The sequence below is a fragment of the Bombus flavifrons genome, chromosome 10 (assembly GCF_040668555.2).
Source record: "Bombus flavifrons isolate JBK064 chromosome 10, iyBomFlav1_principal, whole genome shotgun sequence".
Taxonomy (NCBI): domain Eukaryota; kingdom Metazoa; phylum Arthropoda; class Insecta; order Hymenoptera; family Apidae; genus Bombus; species Bombus flavifrons.
Window position 1 is genome coordinate 7,175,150 of NC_138451.1, and position 20,946 is coordinate 7,196,095.

General features: G+C 31.4%; 3 protein-coding genes across 12 annotated transcripts in view; 2 read left to right on the plus strand and 1 right to left on the minus strand.

The window, feature by feature from the left end:
- Nucleotides 1-10,093, minus strand: part of Orc2 (origin recognition complex subunit 2) — a 90,893-nt gene extending 80,800 nt beyond the window's left edge. The window contains exons 1-11 of one of the 2 annotated variants that reach the window (XM_069122024.1): nucleotides 10,062-10,093; nucleotides 9,555-9,678; nucleotides 9,344-9,460; nucleotides 9,059-9,268; nucleotides 8,710-8,966; nucleotides 8,409-8,623; nucleotides 8,201-8,330; nucleotides 7,885-8,125; nucleotides 7,578-7,811; nucleotides 7,259-7,490; nucleotides 5,672-5,730 (exon numbers count right to left, since the gene is read on the minus strand). In XM_069122024.1, coding sequence (XP_068978125.1) covers nucleotides 7,291-7,490; nucleotides 7,578-7,811; nucleotides 7,885-8,125; nucleotides 8,201-8,330; nucleotides 8,409-8,623; nucleotides 8,710-8,966; nucleotides 9,059-9,268; nucleotides 9,344-9,460; nucleotides 9,555-9,594 — 1,644 coding nt within the window. In that variant the 5' untranslated portion in view covers nucleotides 9,595-9,678; nucleotides 10,062-10,093 and the 3' untranslated portion in view covers nucleotides 5,672-5,730; nucleotides 7,259-7,290. Of the gene's footprint in view, nucleotides 1-5,671; nucleotides 5,731-7,258; nucleotides 7,491-7,577; nucleotides 7,812-7,884; nucleotides 8,126-8,200; nucleotides 8,331-8,408; nucleotides 8,624-8,709; nucleotides 8,967-9,058; nucleotides 9,269-9,343; nucleotides 9,461-9,554; nucleotides 9,836-10,061 lie in introns of those variants that run through there. The other variant, XM_069122023.1, reaches the window with a different exon arrangement.
- Nucleotides 10,094-10,105: 12 nt separating this feature from the next.
- Nucleotides 10,106-11,859, plus strand: LOC138184247 (uncharacterized). Of its 3 annotated transcripts, none has more exons than XM_069122050.1 (5): nucleotides 10,107-10,523; nucleotides 10,664-10,965; nucleotides 11,041-11,154; nucleotides 11,220-11,376; nucleotides 11,450-11,859. In XM_069122050.1, the coding sequence occupies exons 2-5, from the start codon at nucleotides 10,711-10,713 to the stop codon at nucleotides 11,614-11,616; spliced, it is 693 nt and encodes a 230-aa protein (XP_068978151.1). In that variant the 5' UTR covers nucleotides 10,107-10,523; nucleotides 10,664-10,710; the 3' UTR covers nucleotides 11,617-11,859. The 3 variants fall into 3 exon arrangements, with proteins under 3 accessions (XP_068978150.1, XP_068978151.1, XP_068978152.1); XM_069122051.1 differs by having other exon boundaries at nucleotides 10,107-10,277; XM_069122049.1 differs by having other exon boundaries at nucleotides 10,106-10,965.
- Nucleotides 11,860-12,309: 450 nt separating this feature from the next.
- On the plus strand, nucleotides 12,310-20,111 carry Cnot4 (CCR4-NOT transcription complex subunit 4). Of its 7 annotated transcripts, none has more exons than XM_069122010.1 (16): nucleotides 12,310-12,422; nucleotides 13,792-13,871; nucleotides 14,080-14,374; nucleotides 14,453-14,594; nucleotides 14,670-14,789; nucleotides 14,883-15,157; nucleotides 15,241-15,350; nucleotides 15,438-16,133; nucleotides 17,226-17,414; nucleotides 17,615-17,952; nucleotides 18,054-18,353; nucleotides 18,488-18,755; nucleotides 19,049-19,111; nucleotides 19,199-19,458; nucleotides 19,579-19,729; nucleotides 19,809-20,111. In XM_069122010.1, the coding sequence occupies exons 3-16, from the start codon at nucleotides 14,145-14,147 to the stop codon at nucleotides 19,814-19,816; spliced, it is 3,150 nt and encodes a 1,049-aa protein (XP_068978111.1). In that variant the 5' UTR covers nucleotides 12,310-12,422; nucleotides 13,792-13,871; nucleotides 14,080-14,144; the 3' UTR covers nucleotides 19,817-20,111. The 7 variants fall into 7 exon arrangements, with proteins under 7 accessions (XP_068978111.1, XP_068978117.1, XP_068978112.1 ...); XM_069122016.1 differs by having other exon boundaries at nucleotides 18,488-18,671; XM_069122011.1 differs by lacking the exon at nucleotides 12,310-12,422 and adding an exon at nucleotides 12,429-12,570.
- Nucleotides 20,112-20,946: the final 835 nt, after the last annotated feature.

Below are 20,946 nucleotides of genomic sequence, written 5' to 3' on the forward strand. Positions count from 1 at the left end.
TCGCGTTAATTACCGACGTTTTGTCAATATGATTCGTTAGTGTTAACGATAGATTTGTAAAGAGAATAGAAAGTTTCCTTCATACGCAATACGAGATGGTTTAAACAGATTTTTTCTGGGGCCGAACTAGAGTTTAGTTCAGATAGGAGAGATAGATATTCTATCGCGTTGACGATGGATTACGTTGTCCCAACCCGAAATCGAAAGAATTCTTCTCGATGTCTAGAGCAACAGAAGAGTTAGGTTTGATTTGGCTCTTAGATTAGAACTCAGATTACTTTAGAATGAAAAATATTCCGCCGCATGAATAAAGGATCGTTTCGTTGGAATTCGAAATCGAACGAATTTCTGTCGGTTATCGAACGAAGAAAAACATTAAGTTTAGAATATGTTAAATTCTTGAATCAAAGTCTGTTAGATAGAGAAGATTCCTCTATCTAGAGCAGTTCTGACATAAGTATCCTCGCGAAATACCTGGTCGCGTGGATAAAGGGTTATTTCATTCCAATAAAAATACGAGGAATTCTTTTTCGATTTTTGGAACAGCAAAAGAGCTACCGAGTCTCGTTATCGCAATGACGGATCTGCGGGGAAAGTTAATCGCATGGATGCCATTTAATTTGGTGGCTACGCTGAAAAGTACCGTCGTCGAGTTCCTGTCCGTCGAAACAATATTCTCGTTGACTCGTTTCAAGCCAAGAGGAAAGCCTGTACTATTCCCCTTGCGACCCTGCAGGGAAACGCGGCCCGTTTCGAATTAACGTTCCTCAGCCGCGGAAGAGAAGTCGTTCTTGTTTCACGAAACGCAAACTGAACGCAAAACGGAAAGGAACGGAAAGGCGAGAGGCAATGTGTGCGCCACGCACAAAACGACAATTTCGTGGAACGATGAAAGAGAACGGGTTGTACAAAGAGGAGGACACACGGAGAGGACGGGCCAACGGAAAGTGCACGAACAGGAGAGCACGCGCAACAGAGGAAGAGGGGATCGGGGTGAAAACAGAACCACCGAATACGAGTACGCACGCTTTTTCGAGGGTGGCTCCCTGAAAGCTGGCTATATACTCGGTGTCTCGTTACTTTCTCCACAAATTTGTCTCCATGGAAATGTACGTTGCGAGAAAGGAAGAAAGTGAAACAGAAGTTTCGAGCGGAACTCGGTCTGTCTTGATATATATGTTTTATTACGAACGACAAATTTTATTTTTCCGCGCTAAATTTTGAATATCTTTATTATATCTCCCGATCGTAGAAGGCGATATTAATATTTGGACAATAGCGTATGGATAAAAATAATCCTGAAATAATTCGAATCATTAAGAACTGTCCTAATATGGATCCAAAGTTTCATATATAATCAATATCGATATTAATCGATGTTTAAAAATACAAACTTTATGTCTAGAAAGTTTGCCAAATCTAACTTAACGCCTTAGTCTCTCTAATTGAAACTTTAGCTAAAACTCTAATCCAACGCCAACTTAAATCTTAATAGTAGAATAACGAAACGATACTAACATATATCTTCTCATCTAGAAAAAGAATTGGAATTTTTAAAGTTACCCTGTGTACCAAAGAAAAGTTGTTTGGATCTATTTCTCTTTATAATGAGTTCTCTGCGACCACCTCATGAAACCTGATGCATCCCCCCTACTAATATATACAATAATATTTGTATCAGAGCCTTGTGTCTCGTTACATACGACGAATAACTGCATGGGAACATTCTAATGGGACACCCTGTATGATACGTGAGCGTGTGCATGTATGCAAAACGTGCACAGAGGGAGAAATCCGCAGGAATCGCTGGGTAAAGACGACGGGTCTGGCAAAGTTGCGCGTTCACCCTCGAGCACCCAGTCATCTCCCGTCTCGGGGATATTTAATATGCCGTGGCGGGGTTACAGTTTCCATCGAACAACCGGGAACCGGATAAATGCGCGAAGCCAACACCGGCAAACTTTTCTGCAGACCGAAACGTCGCTCTATCGATTCAACCGGTTTTATCAGCAACCTGAATACAAGATCGACCGACCGCCTGCTTGATTACCGGAAGAGGTACGAGCAACGTGGACGTGGCAGCTTGTTTTTTGTCAAACGTTCCGTTGTATAACGATATTCTACAATCGTGGAAGAATTTGCCAGATGGGACGACCATTGGTTGAAAGAGCCTAGTTTGGGATTCTACGAGAATCGAACGGATTGGAGAAGACTAATTTGAAGAAGATGGAACATAGAAAAGCTAAGCGAAGGTTTGAGGTGGTCGAAACGTGTTTAGAGATTTCGCCCGCTTCTTTTGGATTATTAGTTTAGGAGCGGACAGTTTAAGGGTGGACAGCTTGAAGGGTTCATTTCTTGTTGGATCAATACCGAAGAATTACATTTGAAGTTGCTTGATTTATTTGTGGAGAATTTTACTCACTCTTTTTGAATTTGCTCGTCTGATCGACCACATTATATTAAAATATTTGTTTTTTTTTTTAATATAATCAAATAACGACAAAATCAGAAAATCAACAGAAATGAAATAATAATGTTCAATTACTAATTCTATAATACACGTGAAATTGGAATTACGCGCTCTATGAAAATATGAAAATTAAATATAAACCGCACAATTGAATGGAACGTACCAAGAGACTAGCAGGAAACTTTTATTTTCCTGTCTTTTTATTTCATTTTACCCATTTTGCTTCTGACCACCGTTTTTATTATTACGTTGTATTTGTTTTGCGATTTCATTTACAACTGCGCCGCATTATCCACCGCACAAGATCTTTTAACTCGTTACACAAGTAACTAAACAAAACGGGAAGGCAAGCAACTTTTATAGAAATAAAAAAAGGCAAGTTTTCGCGGTTGTTTCCTATCTCGTTAAATGCTGCTTTTACATGGAAAACGCTCGAGCTTTTAGCAAACGTCGGGAACGGTTTTTAACGCTGTACATTATGCAGGATAATTCATAATTCAAAAGTAGAACACTTAATCATTATTTTTAGCCATTATGAAATAATACTTGAACCAGAAACTAAAGAATTTCATAATTCTGACAATTTTAACTAGATTTACTAAATTATAAAATAATTAAATAATGAAAATTTTCACGACAAAAGCTAAAGTTTAACGCTATATATCCTTTATCATACTTATTAGATTACTAAATAAAGTTCATTTCTGTCGTTTATCTATTTTGTCTTTCTCTAATTATATCTATAAAAATTGTATACACCTTTCATCATACGAAAACTAAATTGAAAATTGTGAAGACGTGCTAAGTCTGGTCAAACAAGAAAAGAGGTGATATTATAACAATGGAACATTATTAAACGTAGTCATGTGCTCGCGAGCACGCATAATGACGAGGACGCATGTGGAAGGAATCATATGTAGTCGAGATAAAAGAGTTCCATGAGTCATACACGTAGAATCTTGACTTGATGATCGTAAGTGATCCTTGACGCTTAACGGCTCCACGACCTCGATTTTGGTTAAAACAAGCGGAAATTGGTTAAGCGTCCGCGCGCACCGCTTTTGTGCCATTGTGTGCGTCAGCGAATCATCGACAATAGTGTTCACAATTCGAAATTACCATATTGCCAATGCACTCTCTCGGGTTAATTCGCGTTCACGTGAAATCTCGTTTGATAACGTCATGAAAAAATTGGTAACTGTTTTATCGACTGGACTGAAAACACTCATTGAAAACGAAGATTTTGAATCTCGTGGAAGAATTGTAAATTACGGACGAATAAAGTTGAAATGAAAAACGTGAGAAATAAACGTTGAAGCGTTTACGGCTTTAAATACGTCGTGTTTATACACTGTGTTTATACGTTGTGTCATTCACCGTGACAAATGTCGTTTAACGTTCATCGTACGCGAAATAAGTTAGTACGAAAGTAAAAGTTAATGGCCGTCGAAGAAATGGACAGACCACTCGGAGAAATTGGTTTGTCTTGAGAAAAGTGAAATTCACATGAGCGTCGCTACGTGATATTAGTAACGAAAAACGGATAAAGTCCAGGAGAAACTTAAAATACGTGATATTAGGTATTAGATTTCTCATTCTAAATTTAATTCTGATCTCACATTTAATGTAACGCAATTGTGGTAAATGATTAAATTAAATACTGGATAATTGCAGTTGTATTGAGTCATGCAGTGATAATCTATGACAATCGTTTGAATTTACAATTTTCGAAAATAACATAAGTTATAATTGCTCGATAAACAATGTGAGAATACAATAATATTTCCTAAAAACATTATTCGACATTCAAAAAACATTACATCATTTCAATAATTGGAATCCCACCATTATTTGACAATAATGGATAGTCCTTACTCTCTGTTAACCTCACAATATTTTAGATGGTATTTTAATTTGATTTCGATAGTATATTAGAAACAATAAAAGCATATGATTTTCATTTGCAGTTAAATATTATGCAACAGATTTTTTATTTTGTTTCAAATTCATAAATAATTTTTAAGCGTCATTTTGTACTTACGTTATAACATTTTGATATCTCTGAAAATCTTAAACAATAAAATTTTCTCTTTTCTATGCCTCTGCTTCAAGTGTAAGATTTCACGAGATACTAACAACACTTTTACTCACTGAACAAATAAATTAATTTAAAATAATTCTAAAAACGATACTGAACACAGCTATAAAAGATCGTTTGAAATGACAGGAAACTACAAACGACCCTAGTGCTAGAAATCATAAAATTTAAAGCATCATCAAAGACCAACCCGTCGATAAAGATGGTTGCTGTACTTCATTCATCACATTAAAATAAGATAATTTTATTATGTCTTTTTAATCAAAAGGTAATTTAAAGAAAGGAATTATTTTGCATTGAAAAAATAAAATGATAAACTAGAAATATTTAAAAAAAAATACATTTTAAACAGTATTTTTCTATTAAGATACTTCTTAAATGAGAACATAATAAAGCATAATACATACATTATTAAATGTGTATGTATATATATATATATATATATATATATATATATTAATGATGCACATATGAAATGTAAATATATGTACATTAATGAAAAATTACTCAAAAATTTGTTTAAGAACACGACCATATTTTAGTCTTTCGTGTTCTCTCTTCACATAACATACAATTCATAATACATTATATAATAAATTAATCAGTTGTCTTTTTGATTTAATAATCTGTATTTTGTATGACATTGATAATCATACGTATTATTTAAAACATTTTTTAAATTTTGATGTATTTAAATTTGAACGAAAATTTAAATATATTAAATAAAACTATAAATCATTTTTATCACTTTTTCTTTCAATGCTTTTGTAGTTTATACATTATGCTATAACGTACATTTAGCTGTTAAATAATAATTATGTTGTTCTGTAATTAATTATATTATTTATTTATAATCCATTCTCCATCTAAATAATTTAACAACCACATTATTCCTTAATATCATTTCTAATTATTGCAATTAATTAGTGCGATTAATATGCAATTAAAACTTATGTTGACAATTTACAAACTTAAATGCCAACATTTTAATTGAATAAAATCAATATGTACTAGAGACAATACACAGTATAATATCATATGTTATATCAATGTCAATCTTAAGATAAATTATCATAAAATTAAATTCATATTAAATAACTCACCGAAGCTCTTGTACCAATGTAATTACTTCAGTGCCACAGCAAATGTGTTTATAGGTTACCTACAACAATGAAAAATACCTATATAAGAATTAAAAGATTACAATTTTTACTATATGCATTTTATTTAGAATGCATATTCTTGTATCATTAATCGAATAAGAAGGTAGTAAACACATTCAAATATAAATAAAAGAGAAAGAAAGAAAAATCAAATATTGTTTTAAATTATTTTTAATGTTATTCGTTTATTTCTTGTTTTAATTTCTTTTTAATTTTAAAATTCAAAGCAAGCAAGACTAATAATATACATCATAAATAAAAATACAAATATGTGAGGCAATATAAACTTTGTTTCCTTTTGTAATATAGATATAACTAGGGATGTGCTATAAAATATTTGACATGCGTTCAATACGGTGATAATAAAAAAAAAGACAAGAATTTGTTACACCTTTATGACAGAAAAGATCAAACATTTTTTGCAGTTGCTCCTTGCTAAGAATAAAAGGTTATATTATGCAAAAGGTTGATTGACAATATGAAATTTCATCAGTTAAATTATCAAAACTATACGTAGAAAGTTTGATTCTAGTCGATAAGAGTGACTACTCGGTCATTGTATACTTGCCAAAGTCAAGGTCGTCCAACTTGCCATTGTAAGGTCAAGTCGTCATGTTTACAATGTCAAATCGGAACTGTAATTCACGCAACGTTGCACACACGCACATGCCCACACACTAACATTTTCAGCGAAATTATGACATTGTTTGTAGCTAAAAAAAGGTAAAGCATCCCAGCAGGACTGAATAACCTCGTTTAAAAGTTCTACGGCAAAAAGTTAGGTTAGATCAAAACCGAGCAATAACAAGCCGGTAACCGTATACTGTATTATATGATTATTGTACTTTCTATAGTGTTGTATTATTTTACATGATATTAACGATTTTTTTCAAATTTTATTCGTCACTAAACCACGAGAAATAACAGTTGCTAACAATGTAATTACCTATCAAATTGTGGACCACATACATGCGTTAATAACTCATTTAACCTTTCGCTAGCGCGTAATTCCGCCTACTATCCAACCTAACGTATTTGACATCTTATAGCTGTTAGCTGTTACTGTATTTTACACACTACCCGGCTTATCGTGTCATAATCATACGTAAAAAATAATACACGAATTGCACGATACTACTACCACTGGCGCTTCGCGTCATTGAATAGTACCAACGTGGTACCAACACCGAATGCTACCAACATGATATTGCAAATATATCTTAACCCTTAACTATGTTTTAATTTGTATAAATCTATACGTATACTTATCCTAATTAATTACTTATAACCTAATAATTATATGACATATAGAAATGTATATATATTAATATATTACACATTAAATATAACAATTAGATTTAAATATCTGTAAAACTTTTTTTTAAAGGACATGACATAACAATTATGTGGTCCATTATATTTTTTACAGAGTGTTTTATTTTTTCTTCTTTTTTTAGAAAAATATAAATTTGTTAATAAATTTGGTATATAAAAAAATATCAAAAAGTATAAATACTTATACTTTACCATATTTTACATGCTATAGGTAGTAAAAAATATCATGTATCGTGTTCTTCTAGAAACTGCTTTAGAAGTCCAGAACTTAATGGAATGATAAGATGTTCAATACTATCAATATTGCGCTTTATTTTAACTAACTTGTGATCTATAAACTCAGTTAATTGTGCTCTTAATGCTAAATCTGAGCTTACAAGAAATCCTTCACGGGCAGCTCGATAAAGATCTTTAAATGCCATTCCTATTAATAGAAATTTGTAAATAAATTATTATGTTTGAAATTATATTAATTCTATATGTAATACTTTTCTTATAAATTTGAAATTACCAGTAAAATTAACATTATTACTGTTGCTTAGCTGATTCTTTACAAGCAATAGATAGATTGACTTAGCATTTGAAGTTAGAGAAAGGAAAACATTATGAAGAGATGATAAAGCAAGAGCACCACTTTGCTTAACCAAGAGCGAACTTTCATAAGATGTTTCTTCTTGATAAGATAGAAATGTTGTTGTGTCCCACCAAAAAAACTTGAATTTGGAGTGTTTTGTATGGTCCCATACTATAAATATACAATCATATAAGAATTACTAAAAATGTAATGAATTAAAAATATAATACGAAATTGATCATACATAGCGGGGAATTAATGTGATCAACTGATGCTAAAACACAAATATTTGGTATATTTGCAAGACAAGATAATAAATCTTGAGCTTTATTTGAACGTAGCATCATACCATCTATATTATGTATTAACAAATACAATCTGTCTTTTGGATTTTTCCTTAAAGTTTTTTCAATAAGATCAATACATTCAGTTGTATTGCTAGGACAATTTAACTCCAATAAATCAATAATTATACCATCAAGTATCTAAAAAATATTGCACTATTTTTAATCATCATATTACTTGAATATTTATATCTCAACTCTATTTATATGACTTACATCTTTCATAGTTAAACTAGGAAAGAATCCATTTATTACTAGTGATGGATGATAAGATATACTTTTATAAAAATCATTGATTAAACATCTTTTTGAACCTAAGCCATAAAGCAATACAGTATAGCCTTGCCTAAAATACAATAAAGCAATACGTATTACTAAATTTTTTTAAAAGCTTATAGGTTTCAATATTTTGTTCTTAACTTACTCCATAATAAAATACCACATAGGGAACAGCGTAGAGTAGTTATTAGTTACTGAATAAATATTCTTTTTATGTTGTAAAGACACATGACTTTGATTTGTTAACAATTTTTCCAATTTTTCTTTTGTTAAACGAGAATTACGTAGATGTTCTAACGTTCGATCGGATGTAACTACCTTTTCTGATTGTGTTGCAAAGTATTCATCAGTTTGCATATGCTTTAAAAATATGAGACATAACAGTAATAATGTACTGTATAATTCATATATCCATATTTTAATGAAATTTATCATATTCTACTTACAAAATCTTTATGAATAATTGAAGGTTTATTTTTTCTAGTTACTCTTTTTGGTGTATTCAATAAATGTGACTGTGATATAAATTTTTGCTTTTGGTTCCTTATTTTCATCTGATCTTTTTCGTCATTGCTAGATACTACATCCTCACTATCGGTTGTTTCTTCAGTATCTTCAACTGGATGGTAATCACTAGATTCAGATATACTCTCACTTTCACTTGATGTTAATCCAAATTCATATTTTCTTTGAATAACAGGAACTGAATATTTAAAAATAGAAATTAGTAGTCTTATATTAGTGCTAAAAAATATATAATAAATGAAGAATGTTATATTATTTTAGGAGCTATACTTTTTGAAATTTTCTGGTCTTTCTTTGGTGTTTTTGGTTGTTCTTTATTATAAACATTTATCTTTTCAAGAACAACTTTAGCTATGGGTAATGGAACATCATTAATATGTGTACGACATAAATGTGCCTTCTTTGTCATAGCACCTTTTCTACTAGGTGTTTGGAATTTATATAATGCCTGTCCACTTACATCATCGCTTGAAAATAATTCTAAATAAATAATACATTTTTTAAATTTTGGAAAAAACGGAAAAATTAATACTAAATTTGTCATTGAAAATTTACCAACTGGCTTTTGTACATTCTCCTCTACATCTCTGAGTTCATCTTCTACTGCATTTACTGGATTATCATCCAAATTTTCATCTGAATTGGATGACATATACCTTTTAGGTTTTCTTACTACAATAAAAATGTGTTATTCAATAATAGATTGTAAATAAACATATCTACAAAAATTAAAATTACAGTGTATCGTCAGCAATCTATATACTACCTTTTAGTCGTGAAGATCGTCGTAAATTTTCGGTAGACATTTCGTATATGATGTAATTATTTTAAGACTAAATGTACCACAAAACTAACAACACTTGAAAAATACTGCAACTGATGTCTGATTTCTAAAAAATAGGCGCTTTGAATCAAAATTAATCAGTGATATTAGGAAACCTAGAGTAACCACGTTTTTGTTTATCTCAAAATATCGTCTATTACGCTACCGTACAGCAAATACTTTAATTAAATAGACAATATTTTAATAGTAATACAATTTAGTTATTATTGTAGCAAATTTATTTATATATTGAAATATTCATTATATAATTTATTGTAGATATTACATATCGTTTAAAAGAAAAGATTTTTTTTTCTTCTCTAAAAAAAAATATAACAAACAGTTAATTTCTCTTTTTGAACCAGCTAAATTTAATTGTTGCGCAATTTTGTTATTCTCATACTTGTTTATCTCGGATAGAAAAGAATGAACTTTTCCATAGAACCGTACAATGAAAAATAGACTCTTGTAGCGCGGTACCGCAACAAACACACCTCGTTTGTGACGAAACTAAGTAGGTTCTTGTATACGCTAGCGTGGAACCAAAGAGGGCAGATCCCTAACTTTATAGGTTCTTGTATATGCTAATGTGGAACACCTTCAACACTTGACCGCATGGTGCAGCATCTGTACTGTGGAACAACTAAAAAAATCATCATGATATAAGTATAAAGATCTAATAGTAAATTCCAATTCCAACCTATGAATTAGTCGGTTTTGTTTTCAAATTTATTGTGATGTTACTATTGTATATAAAACCTAGTATCGGAAGACGTATATACCAATAAAACGTGTACATTTGATTATTTTGAACATTATATATATTTATGTGACAATTTAATGTTTCATCTCATTTATACAGTGTATTAGACTACACTATACTATTACAATAGACTTTTTAAATATAGCGAAGTATATCAAAATTGTGAAAATTGTATTTTGTACATAAATGTTAATAACTTGATAAATTTCGTTTGAAGAATTTGGAAACTATAAGAATTTTATTAATCTAAGATATAATTTTATAGTTTTATCGAATATGACTGATTTAGATGTGGATGATTCTTTAACTAAGTTAAATACTCAATTAAATAAAAGCATGGTTCTAATGGATACCACAGAAACTGAAATACCTCAGTCAAAGAGTAATAAATCTATAACGATCAATCCAAATATTCAACCTGCCAGTCCGCATGTTAATTCACCTATAGTTAAGAAAAGCATTTTGAAAAAAGCTGAGAAAAAAAATGTGATAGAAGTGGAGCAACATATAGAAAATAACAAAGAAACAAGAAGTGAAATAACTGGCAACAGAGCATCAATGAATGTAACATCTATTACAAGACCACGTACTGTAAATGAAATTTAATTTATATATATTCTGTACCAGAAATCTTTGCATAAAATTATTTTATCAATTTTATTTTAGATCAGTGATTTAGTACAACAAGAAGACTTAATTATGGAAACTACAGATACTACATTGAGTTTAGATGATCTGTCTGATAGCGAAGACATATGGATCATGGATATTCCTGGAACAGTAAGTTAAATATATTTAAATAAAAAAATAATATATTAATATTATAAATATCATGCAATTTGTAGATAGATCCAAACGAACTTAAAGGTCAAATGTTAATATTTGGAGAGAAATCTAAATTTAAAATTAAAGAGGAAAAATACTGTGCAGTGCATCATGAAATTAAATGTAATGTTACATGTGTACTTCATACTGGTAAAGTAAAATCACGATATAAAACTGGTAATATATTTTTTTATTTATTTCAAGATGTGATCAGTGGCTTCTTCTAACATTTTGTACTTTTTTCATGTAGTCAATATGAAACCAGCAGGTGCAATTACTATCAGACGAAAACTTTCAAGTATTTCAAAAACTAAACCAATGCAAATAGAAAACTACAGTGTACCATTCCCAAAAAATTTGAGAACTCGACATCCATTATTTGGTGTCAATTACAAAGGTAATGTTGAAAAAGTGTAATAAAGTAATTGATCTAAAGGCAAAGGATGATAATAGGAGAAAACAATATTATATATAATACATTGCTTTAAGATTGTATATCATTAGGAAATTGTGTACTACATTAACTATAAAAATTTATTGGACCCTCATTTGTTTATGAGAAATTAAATCAACAGATAAAAATACATAGAAATAATTTTAACTGAACAATACAAGCTGTAAAATTAGTTGCTTTATAATAAAACGCAACATTTAATTTTAGATTATTATGGAAAATTGATAAAATGTTATTGTATCCCATATCAACGACAAATGTAATATGAATGAATGAGTTTTACATTTAATTAATTGAAATAATTTTGAAAGAATAGAATTCGTTCGATGAGAATGTACCTTATTTTATCCAATACTAGGAACGTTTGTCTTCATGCGTTGGTGTCATTGTCATATCAGTCACTGATCATTTCCGAGTGCGCGGTAAATATAAAATAGAAGAAACTATGAGCATCAAAATTTCCAATAGAACTTGAAACACTATAAAAAACATTCGTTAAGTGCCCATTTTATATCACGTGTAAATAATAAACCTATCTAACTGAATAAAAAAAAAATAGGAAGCAAAGATTTGTACGGTCATAATAACATAATCGAAGTTTTAGTTTGACATGCGCTTTCAGAATCCTTTACCTATGCGCCTTTCTTTAAATACCAGTATATGTAATGTCCGCTTCTGCGCAGTCGCGGTGCGCATGCGACCAGATCTAGAAGACTGTACAAAAATTTCCCAGTACAGAAAAGAGATTTGTTAGTGGAAAAGTTATAACGTAAGTAAACAAGAGTCAAGAAATTTGGACGAACGAATGCGTGAACATAACTCTAGAATCAACGAAAACGGTGGCACGCGGTTTATCTATTACCGAGGACTGTCGAAAAGTTTCTCTATTGTAACGAAGTTAAGGTTAAACGAACCAGGTATACCCTGTAACCAGTCCAGGGTATTTAGCAACCCCTCTGACGACAAATCATTCAATCCTTTGTGACGTTCGCCGCGAGCCATACTATGTTAATCGCGCTGTACTACAGTTCTTTTTTTTTTTTTTTCATAAACTGAAATATTTGAGTTGGGGCCATTACTTGTTTGCATTTGAACTGGGATCACGGGTTTCTTTTAAAAAAGTAGGTACAACAGATATGAGAAATCGGTGAGAGTCTTTTTCTTTCACGCGCAAGATCAAGACAACGACCATTGGCTAAAAAGGGACAAAACGAATGATGGCATCGTTATTCTATCTATCTTCCTTTTTGTATGTTGTTTCTTTCTCTCTCGTTTTGTCTCTACTCTTCTCTCTGTTGCTCCTTCTACTCTCTCTTCTCTTCCCCTCCCCTCTCTTTCCCTCCGCCACTCCTTTTCGTTACTTCCATTCCTCATTCTCTCGCTCGCCTTTTCCCCCCTTCAAAATCGTAACGCGAAACATCGAGCCATCGTCCTTGCGTATGTGAATAGTTGTATTTGAATCTTCGGGGAATTTACGTGTCATGTCCCACCACGCCGACTTTTCCACGGATTTTCACGTACGTTCCTGCTATAGCGTAGTACCTCTCACTCGCTCTCTGACGTTTCTTCGCTTCTCTCGACGCCACCAACAGCTGTTTCATCCGATCGTCGCCCTCTCGTATAGTTCGTGTCTCACCGTAAGAGCGAGCGAGAGAGAGAGAGAGAGAAAGTGAGTGGGAGAGTACAGACGGTGGGCCCTACCGCAAGTTTTTCGTCGTCGTTCTCAACCTCACGTACAAACTTGTCATTTCTACGTCCACCATAGGGCATACGCGATTAACCTAATTCTCTGAAATCTAAGGCGTTATTTGTTCGTTTAACGTTCGTCTGACAGCTCCTGTCAAACGGACCCTTCCTTTCCAACTGTTCGTCAAATCTGTCAGCTAAACAGTCACCGTCTTCTATTATATTTTCTGCGAGAAAATATTCTGTTTTAATTCCTTCTGGTATATGATTCATTTCAACGCTTCCACGGTGAAATATTTCCGAAAAAGAAATTCCGTTACGACGTACGTTGCAAAGGATTTTCTTGCGAATTGACGTGGAATTCCATAAAAACGGCTGCTAATACTCGATGACACGTCTGACTCATAACATTTTTATAGTACAATGTTTTAATGTCCCATTATTTGTTTCAGATTGTGCAAGGATATTAGTGTATAAGAAGTTGCAAGTACAGTCAATTACATAGTATCAAGGCATTGTGGAGACTTTGCACGTATGTGTACCAAATTTACATTGATAATGATATTATTTTTCAATTAAAATGTATATTCCAAGCATTTTCAGTGTTACCATGTGTATTTCATTGATAATATTATTACCATGATTAAAATACTTTGATAATTGATAATTACACATTTTTTATATATACAATCAAAAGAGTGTTAAATACCTTGTGTAAAATACTTTTTATTTGTGTGCAGGATTTATAACTAAAGAAAATCTTGGTAACTTACTATATTGTGTGATATAAAAACTAGAAACAAAAATGTCAGTATTGAATCAAAGTGGAGAAGATGCAGTGGAATGTCCTTTGTGTATGGAACCATTGGAAGTGGATGATTTGAATTTCTTTCCATGTACTTGTGGATATCAAATATGTAGATTTTGCTGGCATAGAATTCGTACAGATGAAAATGGTTTATGCCCTGCTTGTCGGAAGGCCTATTCTGAAAATCCTGCCGATTTTAAACCTCTCAGTATGGAAGAAATTGCAAGGTATGTAACAGCCATTTTATGATATCTACTGTGTTTATATGAATCATTGATATTTATTATATTCATTTTCCTTGTTAGATTAAAAGCAGAAAAGAGATTAAAAGATCAGCAACGTAAGCAAAGGGTTACAGAAAACCGTAAACATCTAGCAAATGTGAGAGTAGTACAAAAAAATCTAGTATTTGTAGTAGGATTACCATTGAGACTTGCAGATGCTGATGTAAGTAAGGTCACTAATAATTTAAATAAAATATTATTGTTGATATTTAGTATTTTTGTAATAATTAATTTTCAGATATTAAAGCGGCATGAATATTTTGGAAAATTTGGCAAAATTCACAAGGTAGTAATAAATCAAAGCACTTCCTATGCAGGGTCTCAAGGTCCTAGTGCTTCAGCTTACGTTACTTACCAGGTAAGTTCTGCATACTTTTACATTAGAAGCTATATTATTTTACTACTTTTAGGAATTATATATATATATTTTTTTAAATTTCTTTATTATTAGCGTCAAGAAGATGCACTACGTGCTATAGAGGCTGTGAATAACGTTGTTATGGATGGACGGACAATTAAAACGTCGCTAGGAACAACAAAGTATTGTTCACATTTTATGCGTAATCAGCCTTGTCCGAAACCAGATTGTATGTATTTACATGATCTTGGGGACCAGGAGGCATCATTTACAAAAGAAGAGATGCATCAGGGCAAACATCAAGAATATGAGCGTAAACTTGTGCAATCATTACATGCGTCACATGCGTCACATGCATCTGCACAACGGTAATTTATTTTACATTTGAAATTACTGAATTATAATTGAAAGAGAAGACAGCATAACTCAAATAATAACTTTTTTATGCAAGGAAACCGACACCATCACCATCAGTGACAGGCAGTATTGTTAGAGAGAATGGAACTTCAAATTCTCAAGCCAAAGAAGCTTGGCCATCGTTACAAACTGGACAGACAAATAGTGGGTTTTCCTTTCACAAAGATAATTATATTTAAAAACAATATAATCATACGTAGTTTATTAATTATTCTAATCTTATATCTACAGGTTCACAAACAAATTGTAAAGAATTATCACCGCCATCACAAACAACATCGCAGCAAAACAACATGACAAATGGAAGTAGTACAACAAACCAGCAGAGTCATGTATCCTCTGGTAGTTCAACACAACAGAACAATAATAATAAAGGTGAAAATATGAATATACGGAGAGGAAAAAGTAATAGTGAAAGTAAAGCTCAAGCAGCACGGAATAAACACAAAAATTGTCAAAACAAAGAAAAACATAGTACACGGACAACTTCCCGATCAGAATCTAGCTCTATTGGTACACAAAATAATGTGCAATCACAAATTAATGGACAAAAGGATATTAGAAATTTTTCCTCCGAATCGAATAGTGATGTACTACAGAAATTGGGTAGTAAGTGTAAATCGGAACAACAATCACAACCGCAGCAGTCACCACCTCAACAACAATTACAACAACAAAGTAATAAAGGATCTAAATTAGTTCAGCATCAACAGCAACAACAACAACAGCAGCAACAATCTCAAGAACTTAAAGTAAATGGAATAATGCAAAACGGAGAACGTCGGCATTCGGATAGTGAAACAGATCAACAACGTGAAGGTAGTACACCAGCTAGTACAATTTCGAGTACGGAAGATCCGAATGTGAATCATCAAGTGGAACATTTAACAGAATCAAGTGAGGAGAACAGTGGTGCTGCTATTTTGGGTGAGTTCCTTATATTCGTGATCATTTCTATATGTATTGATTTCTTGTTTCTAAAATAAATGTAGAAAACAACTAAATTCAATATATAACATTCGTTAAATAATATGTGAATAAGAGAAACAGAATGATCAAAATGTCTATTATAACTACTATTACTAAAAATGTATATTAGAGTTTAAAATGACGTTTATAAAATATTTATAGAATTATGTTTGGAAATCTTTTATTTTTTAGGTTCAAAAAGTTATAGGATAAAATTTAAACTTATTTGTTTTATGATAATTTTAAACAATGTTTATTGCAAAAATATTCTTTTTTTGTTACATTAAACTGTATTAATTTTTTTATATATTTGTTTTTTGTTAATATTTCTGTAATTTAATAAGTTTTATGAATATATATTTGCAAGAAAAGAAGTAGGAGAAAGTTTATTCTTTCGATTTATGAAGAGTCTGTGAGAGGCTATAGATAGGAGTTACAATATTTAAATCATTTAAAATTAAAATATGTCATGCAAAGTATTTGTAATAAATGACAAATCATTCTAAATGTGTGCCTATCTCTTATAACACTGTATGTTGTACTTTAAACATAAAACAATAACTTTTGAGCAATGTATAGTATATTAATGACATGCACATCTTATGGCTGTCTCATAACTGTAGAATAAATTTTAAATAGTTATAGATATATGCCAAAATAAAGAGAATTCTTTGAAAAAAAATAGTAACTGTTTTTTGTGTTTTTGTACACACTTGACTTTATCCTTCTTGTAAGTTGCATCATTTGGGCAAACATATATATGAAAGTGTCTGGAAAATTGTTTATTGTTTTTGTTTCTATATGCAATGAATGTCTACATAATATATCTTATGTATGTATAGAATTGGTGTCTTTCCCTCTTTTTTTTTGTAATTTCTCACTTTATATTTAAATATAATTTTCTGGACACATATTTTTACATTTTTGAGATTCATTAATGGTGGCAGAGAGGAATGGTATTGGAAGCTGTTTATTCTGGCATTTTACACTACCAAAATGATTTGATTGCATAGAGATTGTAGTATAGAACTTTGTGCATATCATCTTTAGGTTCCTCTCCAGCTAGCACAAATTCATCACAAGGTGCCAATCAACAGCCACCACCAGGACTACATAATGGGTCTCAAATACAATTCAATCATCGATCGATCTTTCAGACGGACAATAATAGTTTCTTCAATTCAAACACTTTTCAGAAAATCTCTACCACCACCTCAGTGCCACCTACTTCTTTGACAGGCATGTACACATAATCTTTGTTTAATGCTGTGGTTTCCACAAATTGATTTGTGGATTTATAATTACTTGTAGTAATGAATTCGAGTTATTATAAAAACTGATTAAGTTTTTATATTTGTCTGTTTTCCTTTTATATTCTCCTATAGTTTATATAAAATCAAATATAAAAAATGTTATAATTATTTCTTTTGGATATACAGCAAATCCAACCCTGAATTGGACAACCACAGGTTTAGCTTCTATTCCTGATTCTTTGCCAATTGTTCAATCCAGTGAAGATTGGCAAGCAGCTTTTGGTTTTCAACCTGAAACTTCACAAACAAATCATGTTGTACAAAAGTCCAGTCCTTCTAGTTCGCCAGGAGTGAATTTCAATTCTGAAGGTTTTGTAGATGAAGAAGTTTACGCTAATCTACAGTATACTACTCTATCAGAACCTTCTGGTACTTTTACATCAAGCTTACTTGTTAATTCTCCTGCATCTAAATTCATGGCAGATTTTCAACAAAACTCATTGCAACAAAGGCTTGCTCTGCAGGTAAGCAGTTTATAAAATAATTAATCAAATATAAATATTATTTAAATTGTCTCTATACTACTAAATATAGATAATAAGAAGAATAACTATAATTTCTTAAGGCACAACAAAATCAAGAAAACTGTGAATATATAAAACAAAATGGTCATGCTACTATGGAGGAAGTTAGGAACCATAAAGAATCTGGTTCAGATATAAAGCCTGATGATGATCTGGGTTTTGATCCTTTCCATGAAACACAGAAAGCTTTGGCTGAACTTATGGAAAATGAAATGCAAATTCAACAACAAAGGTTTCAGCAACAACAACAACAGCAGCAACAACAAAGAGAACGAGAAGAGCAAAATAGGGTACAACATCAACAAAATATTGCAAACCTCAGTCATCAACATTTTCCACAGGTAATTTCTATATCTTCCTTGGTAACTGTATGATATTTAATAATTTATTAATAGTAATTCTTGAAAACAAACAATAATAGTTTCATGATTATTTTTGTTTTCATATCATAATATTGTATATGGCTATTATTTAGGTCGCCCATATAGCACATTTGCAACAGCAGGCCCAACATCTGCAAAATCTACAAGTTATTCAACAGTCGCATTCCTTGCTGTCTCGTCTTCCACAAAATTTGTTACAAAGTGGTACCCAAAGCCCTGCTCAGAGTACTGTGGCTGCTGCTAGTTTGGGACAACGTAGCCGCCTTCCACCACCAGGTTTCCCTGGTTCTACACCAAATCACATGAATTCTTTTGGTCTTGGTATACCGCGACCGGCTCCCACGAACAATGCTCTTTCGGGTTAGTATTTTTGTAATTTTGTCAATAATCTGTGATGATTGTAAACGTATATTATGTTTACATTGTTCATCTGAGAAAAATATACACAATAACAACAAACGTTTTGTAACTTTAGAAAGTAAAAGTGTATTCTTTGTTTGCTTATATAAATCGGAAATAGCAAGATAGTGTCAGTAAATATGTATTTGTGGTGAGCAATAGTGTTATCCAAGTATAAAAGTGAATTCTTGTGACTTTGCAAAAAATCTATATAATATTATACATGAGTCATTCGTCTAGTGTGCTGTTTACAGGAGCACAACCACCACAACAAAATACCTATCTTCCAAATGGAAACCCTCTTCTGAATTCACAAGGTACATTGTAATAATAGTCACTATTACTTGAACATTTTATATTATTTTTATGACTAATATCTAAAATTTAATTAACGTGTAAAACAGGTATTAGTAAATGCGCGGGAGATGCAGTGTATACGCTTAAAGATTGGTGTGATATTAATAATCAACAACAGCAACAACAATTTCATCATCAAGCATTACATCAAAAAGGTGGATGGAACAATTTTGGACCTATTGCAGACTGGACTTCGATTGATCCAGCTATTGTTAGTTCTTCTAGGCCTCTTCCATTCCAAACTACTAGTACATGGCAATTTCCACATGTTCATCCTACACACACTGTATCACATAATGCGCAACAGGTATTAAACACTGTTATGATATTTCATTTTCATTATTATATTTTATATTTTCAGAAATTTAAAACAAATTTAAAAGTACATATTGCATAGTAAATCTTCATAATAAATTTTGTTCATAAGGAACAACAGAATGCACCAACTCAACATTGGGCAATGCAACCACCTCCAGGTTTTGCTGCACCAGTGACTACGGGACAACTAAGTAATCAACAACCAAGCACAACTGCACAGCCGCACACTAAACTTATCTCAACAGGATCAGAAATTGAAAGTAAGCCTCTCCCTGTGATATTTCAATTTCTGCTTTTATTAAATACAATAATAAAACACATTAAATATCTATATTACAGACCTATAAACAATTATGCATACACGAAGTGTACAAGTGACGTGATAAAACATCCATGTGGGACAAGATATTAGCAATGATACAAAAACCCGACAGTCTGTTACGTACGTTTTCCTGACCCGTATCTATATCTTTGAATTAATTTTATTCCGATACTTTATTCTCACTGAATGAGTATTCACAGCTAAAAACAAGTATTGAAAGATATTGGAACATAATTTAATGAACACTTTCGAATATATGCGACGAATATACTCCTATATACGTTCTCGATAATATTCTCATATTTAACCTATAGTAAATTCGAACTATTTACAAGTCTGGCAGTTTTACTATGATTAAGTTTATCTAGATCGAGATGATACATGTATCAAAGGCAATGATCATGATTTAATAATTAACACATTAAATAAGATACTTACTAAAATAATTATACTAAACTAAAATTTTTGTGTATATATTACTCAGATTCAAGTAAACAATATTCAAGCGAACATAAGAAATGCTTTTTTGTGTAAATAACTTTTTCTGAAGGATATATATCAAGAACAAAAATTTCATACGACGGAAATTCGTAAACCTTTATTTTTTTTTGTATTAATATAATTTTTGTTTAAATTTAAAATATGGAATTATGTTACAACAAAACAAAATAATTGACACTTAACACGTCCTTTTATTTAAAATATAGCGATGTACTACATTTATATTATGAAGTGCTTATATATGCTGGCAACATTAGAACAAATTTTTTAACAGAAGATCTATCTGTTTATCTCCTAGACAAAAGATTTCTGTTATATATGTATTATAAATATGTATTATTATTGTGAAAATGCGCAGATAGATACATGCTAATAAAAAAATTGAAATGTAAAAACTCATAAGGAAATCAATTGTTATTGTTGTTTTTTTCTCTTTTTTTTTGTCAAAAATAATTTTAAATCTGAAAGCGTAATTGAAAATCGCTAGTTCCTGCAGCTTGAGTGTCATGGTTATCATCTTGAAATCCACATTCAATATGCACTTTTTTTATCTTTCTGTTTTAATCGAACTGATATTGCAATTATTATTATTGCAATCGGCATTAATGTGTCTGATAAATATCCTACAATCTCTTATTCTCATCTAATTTTAAA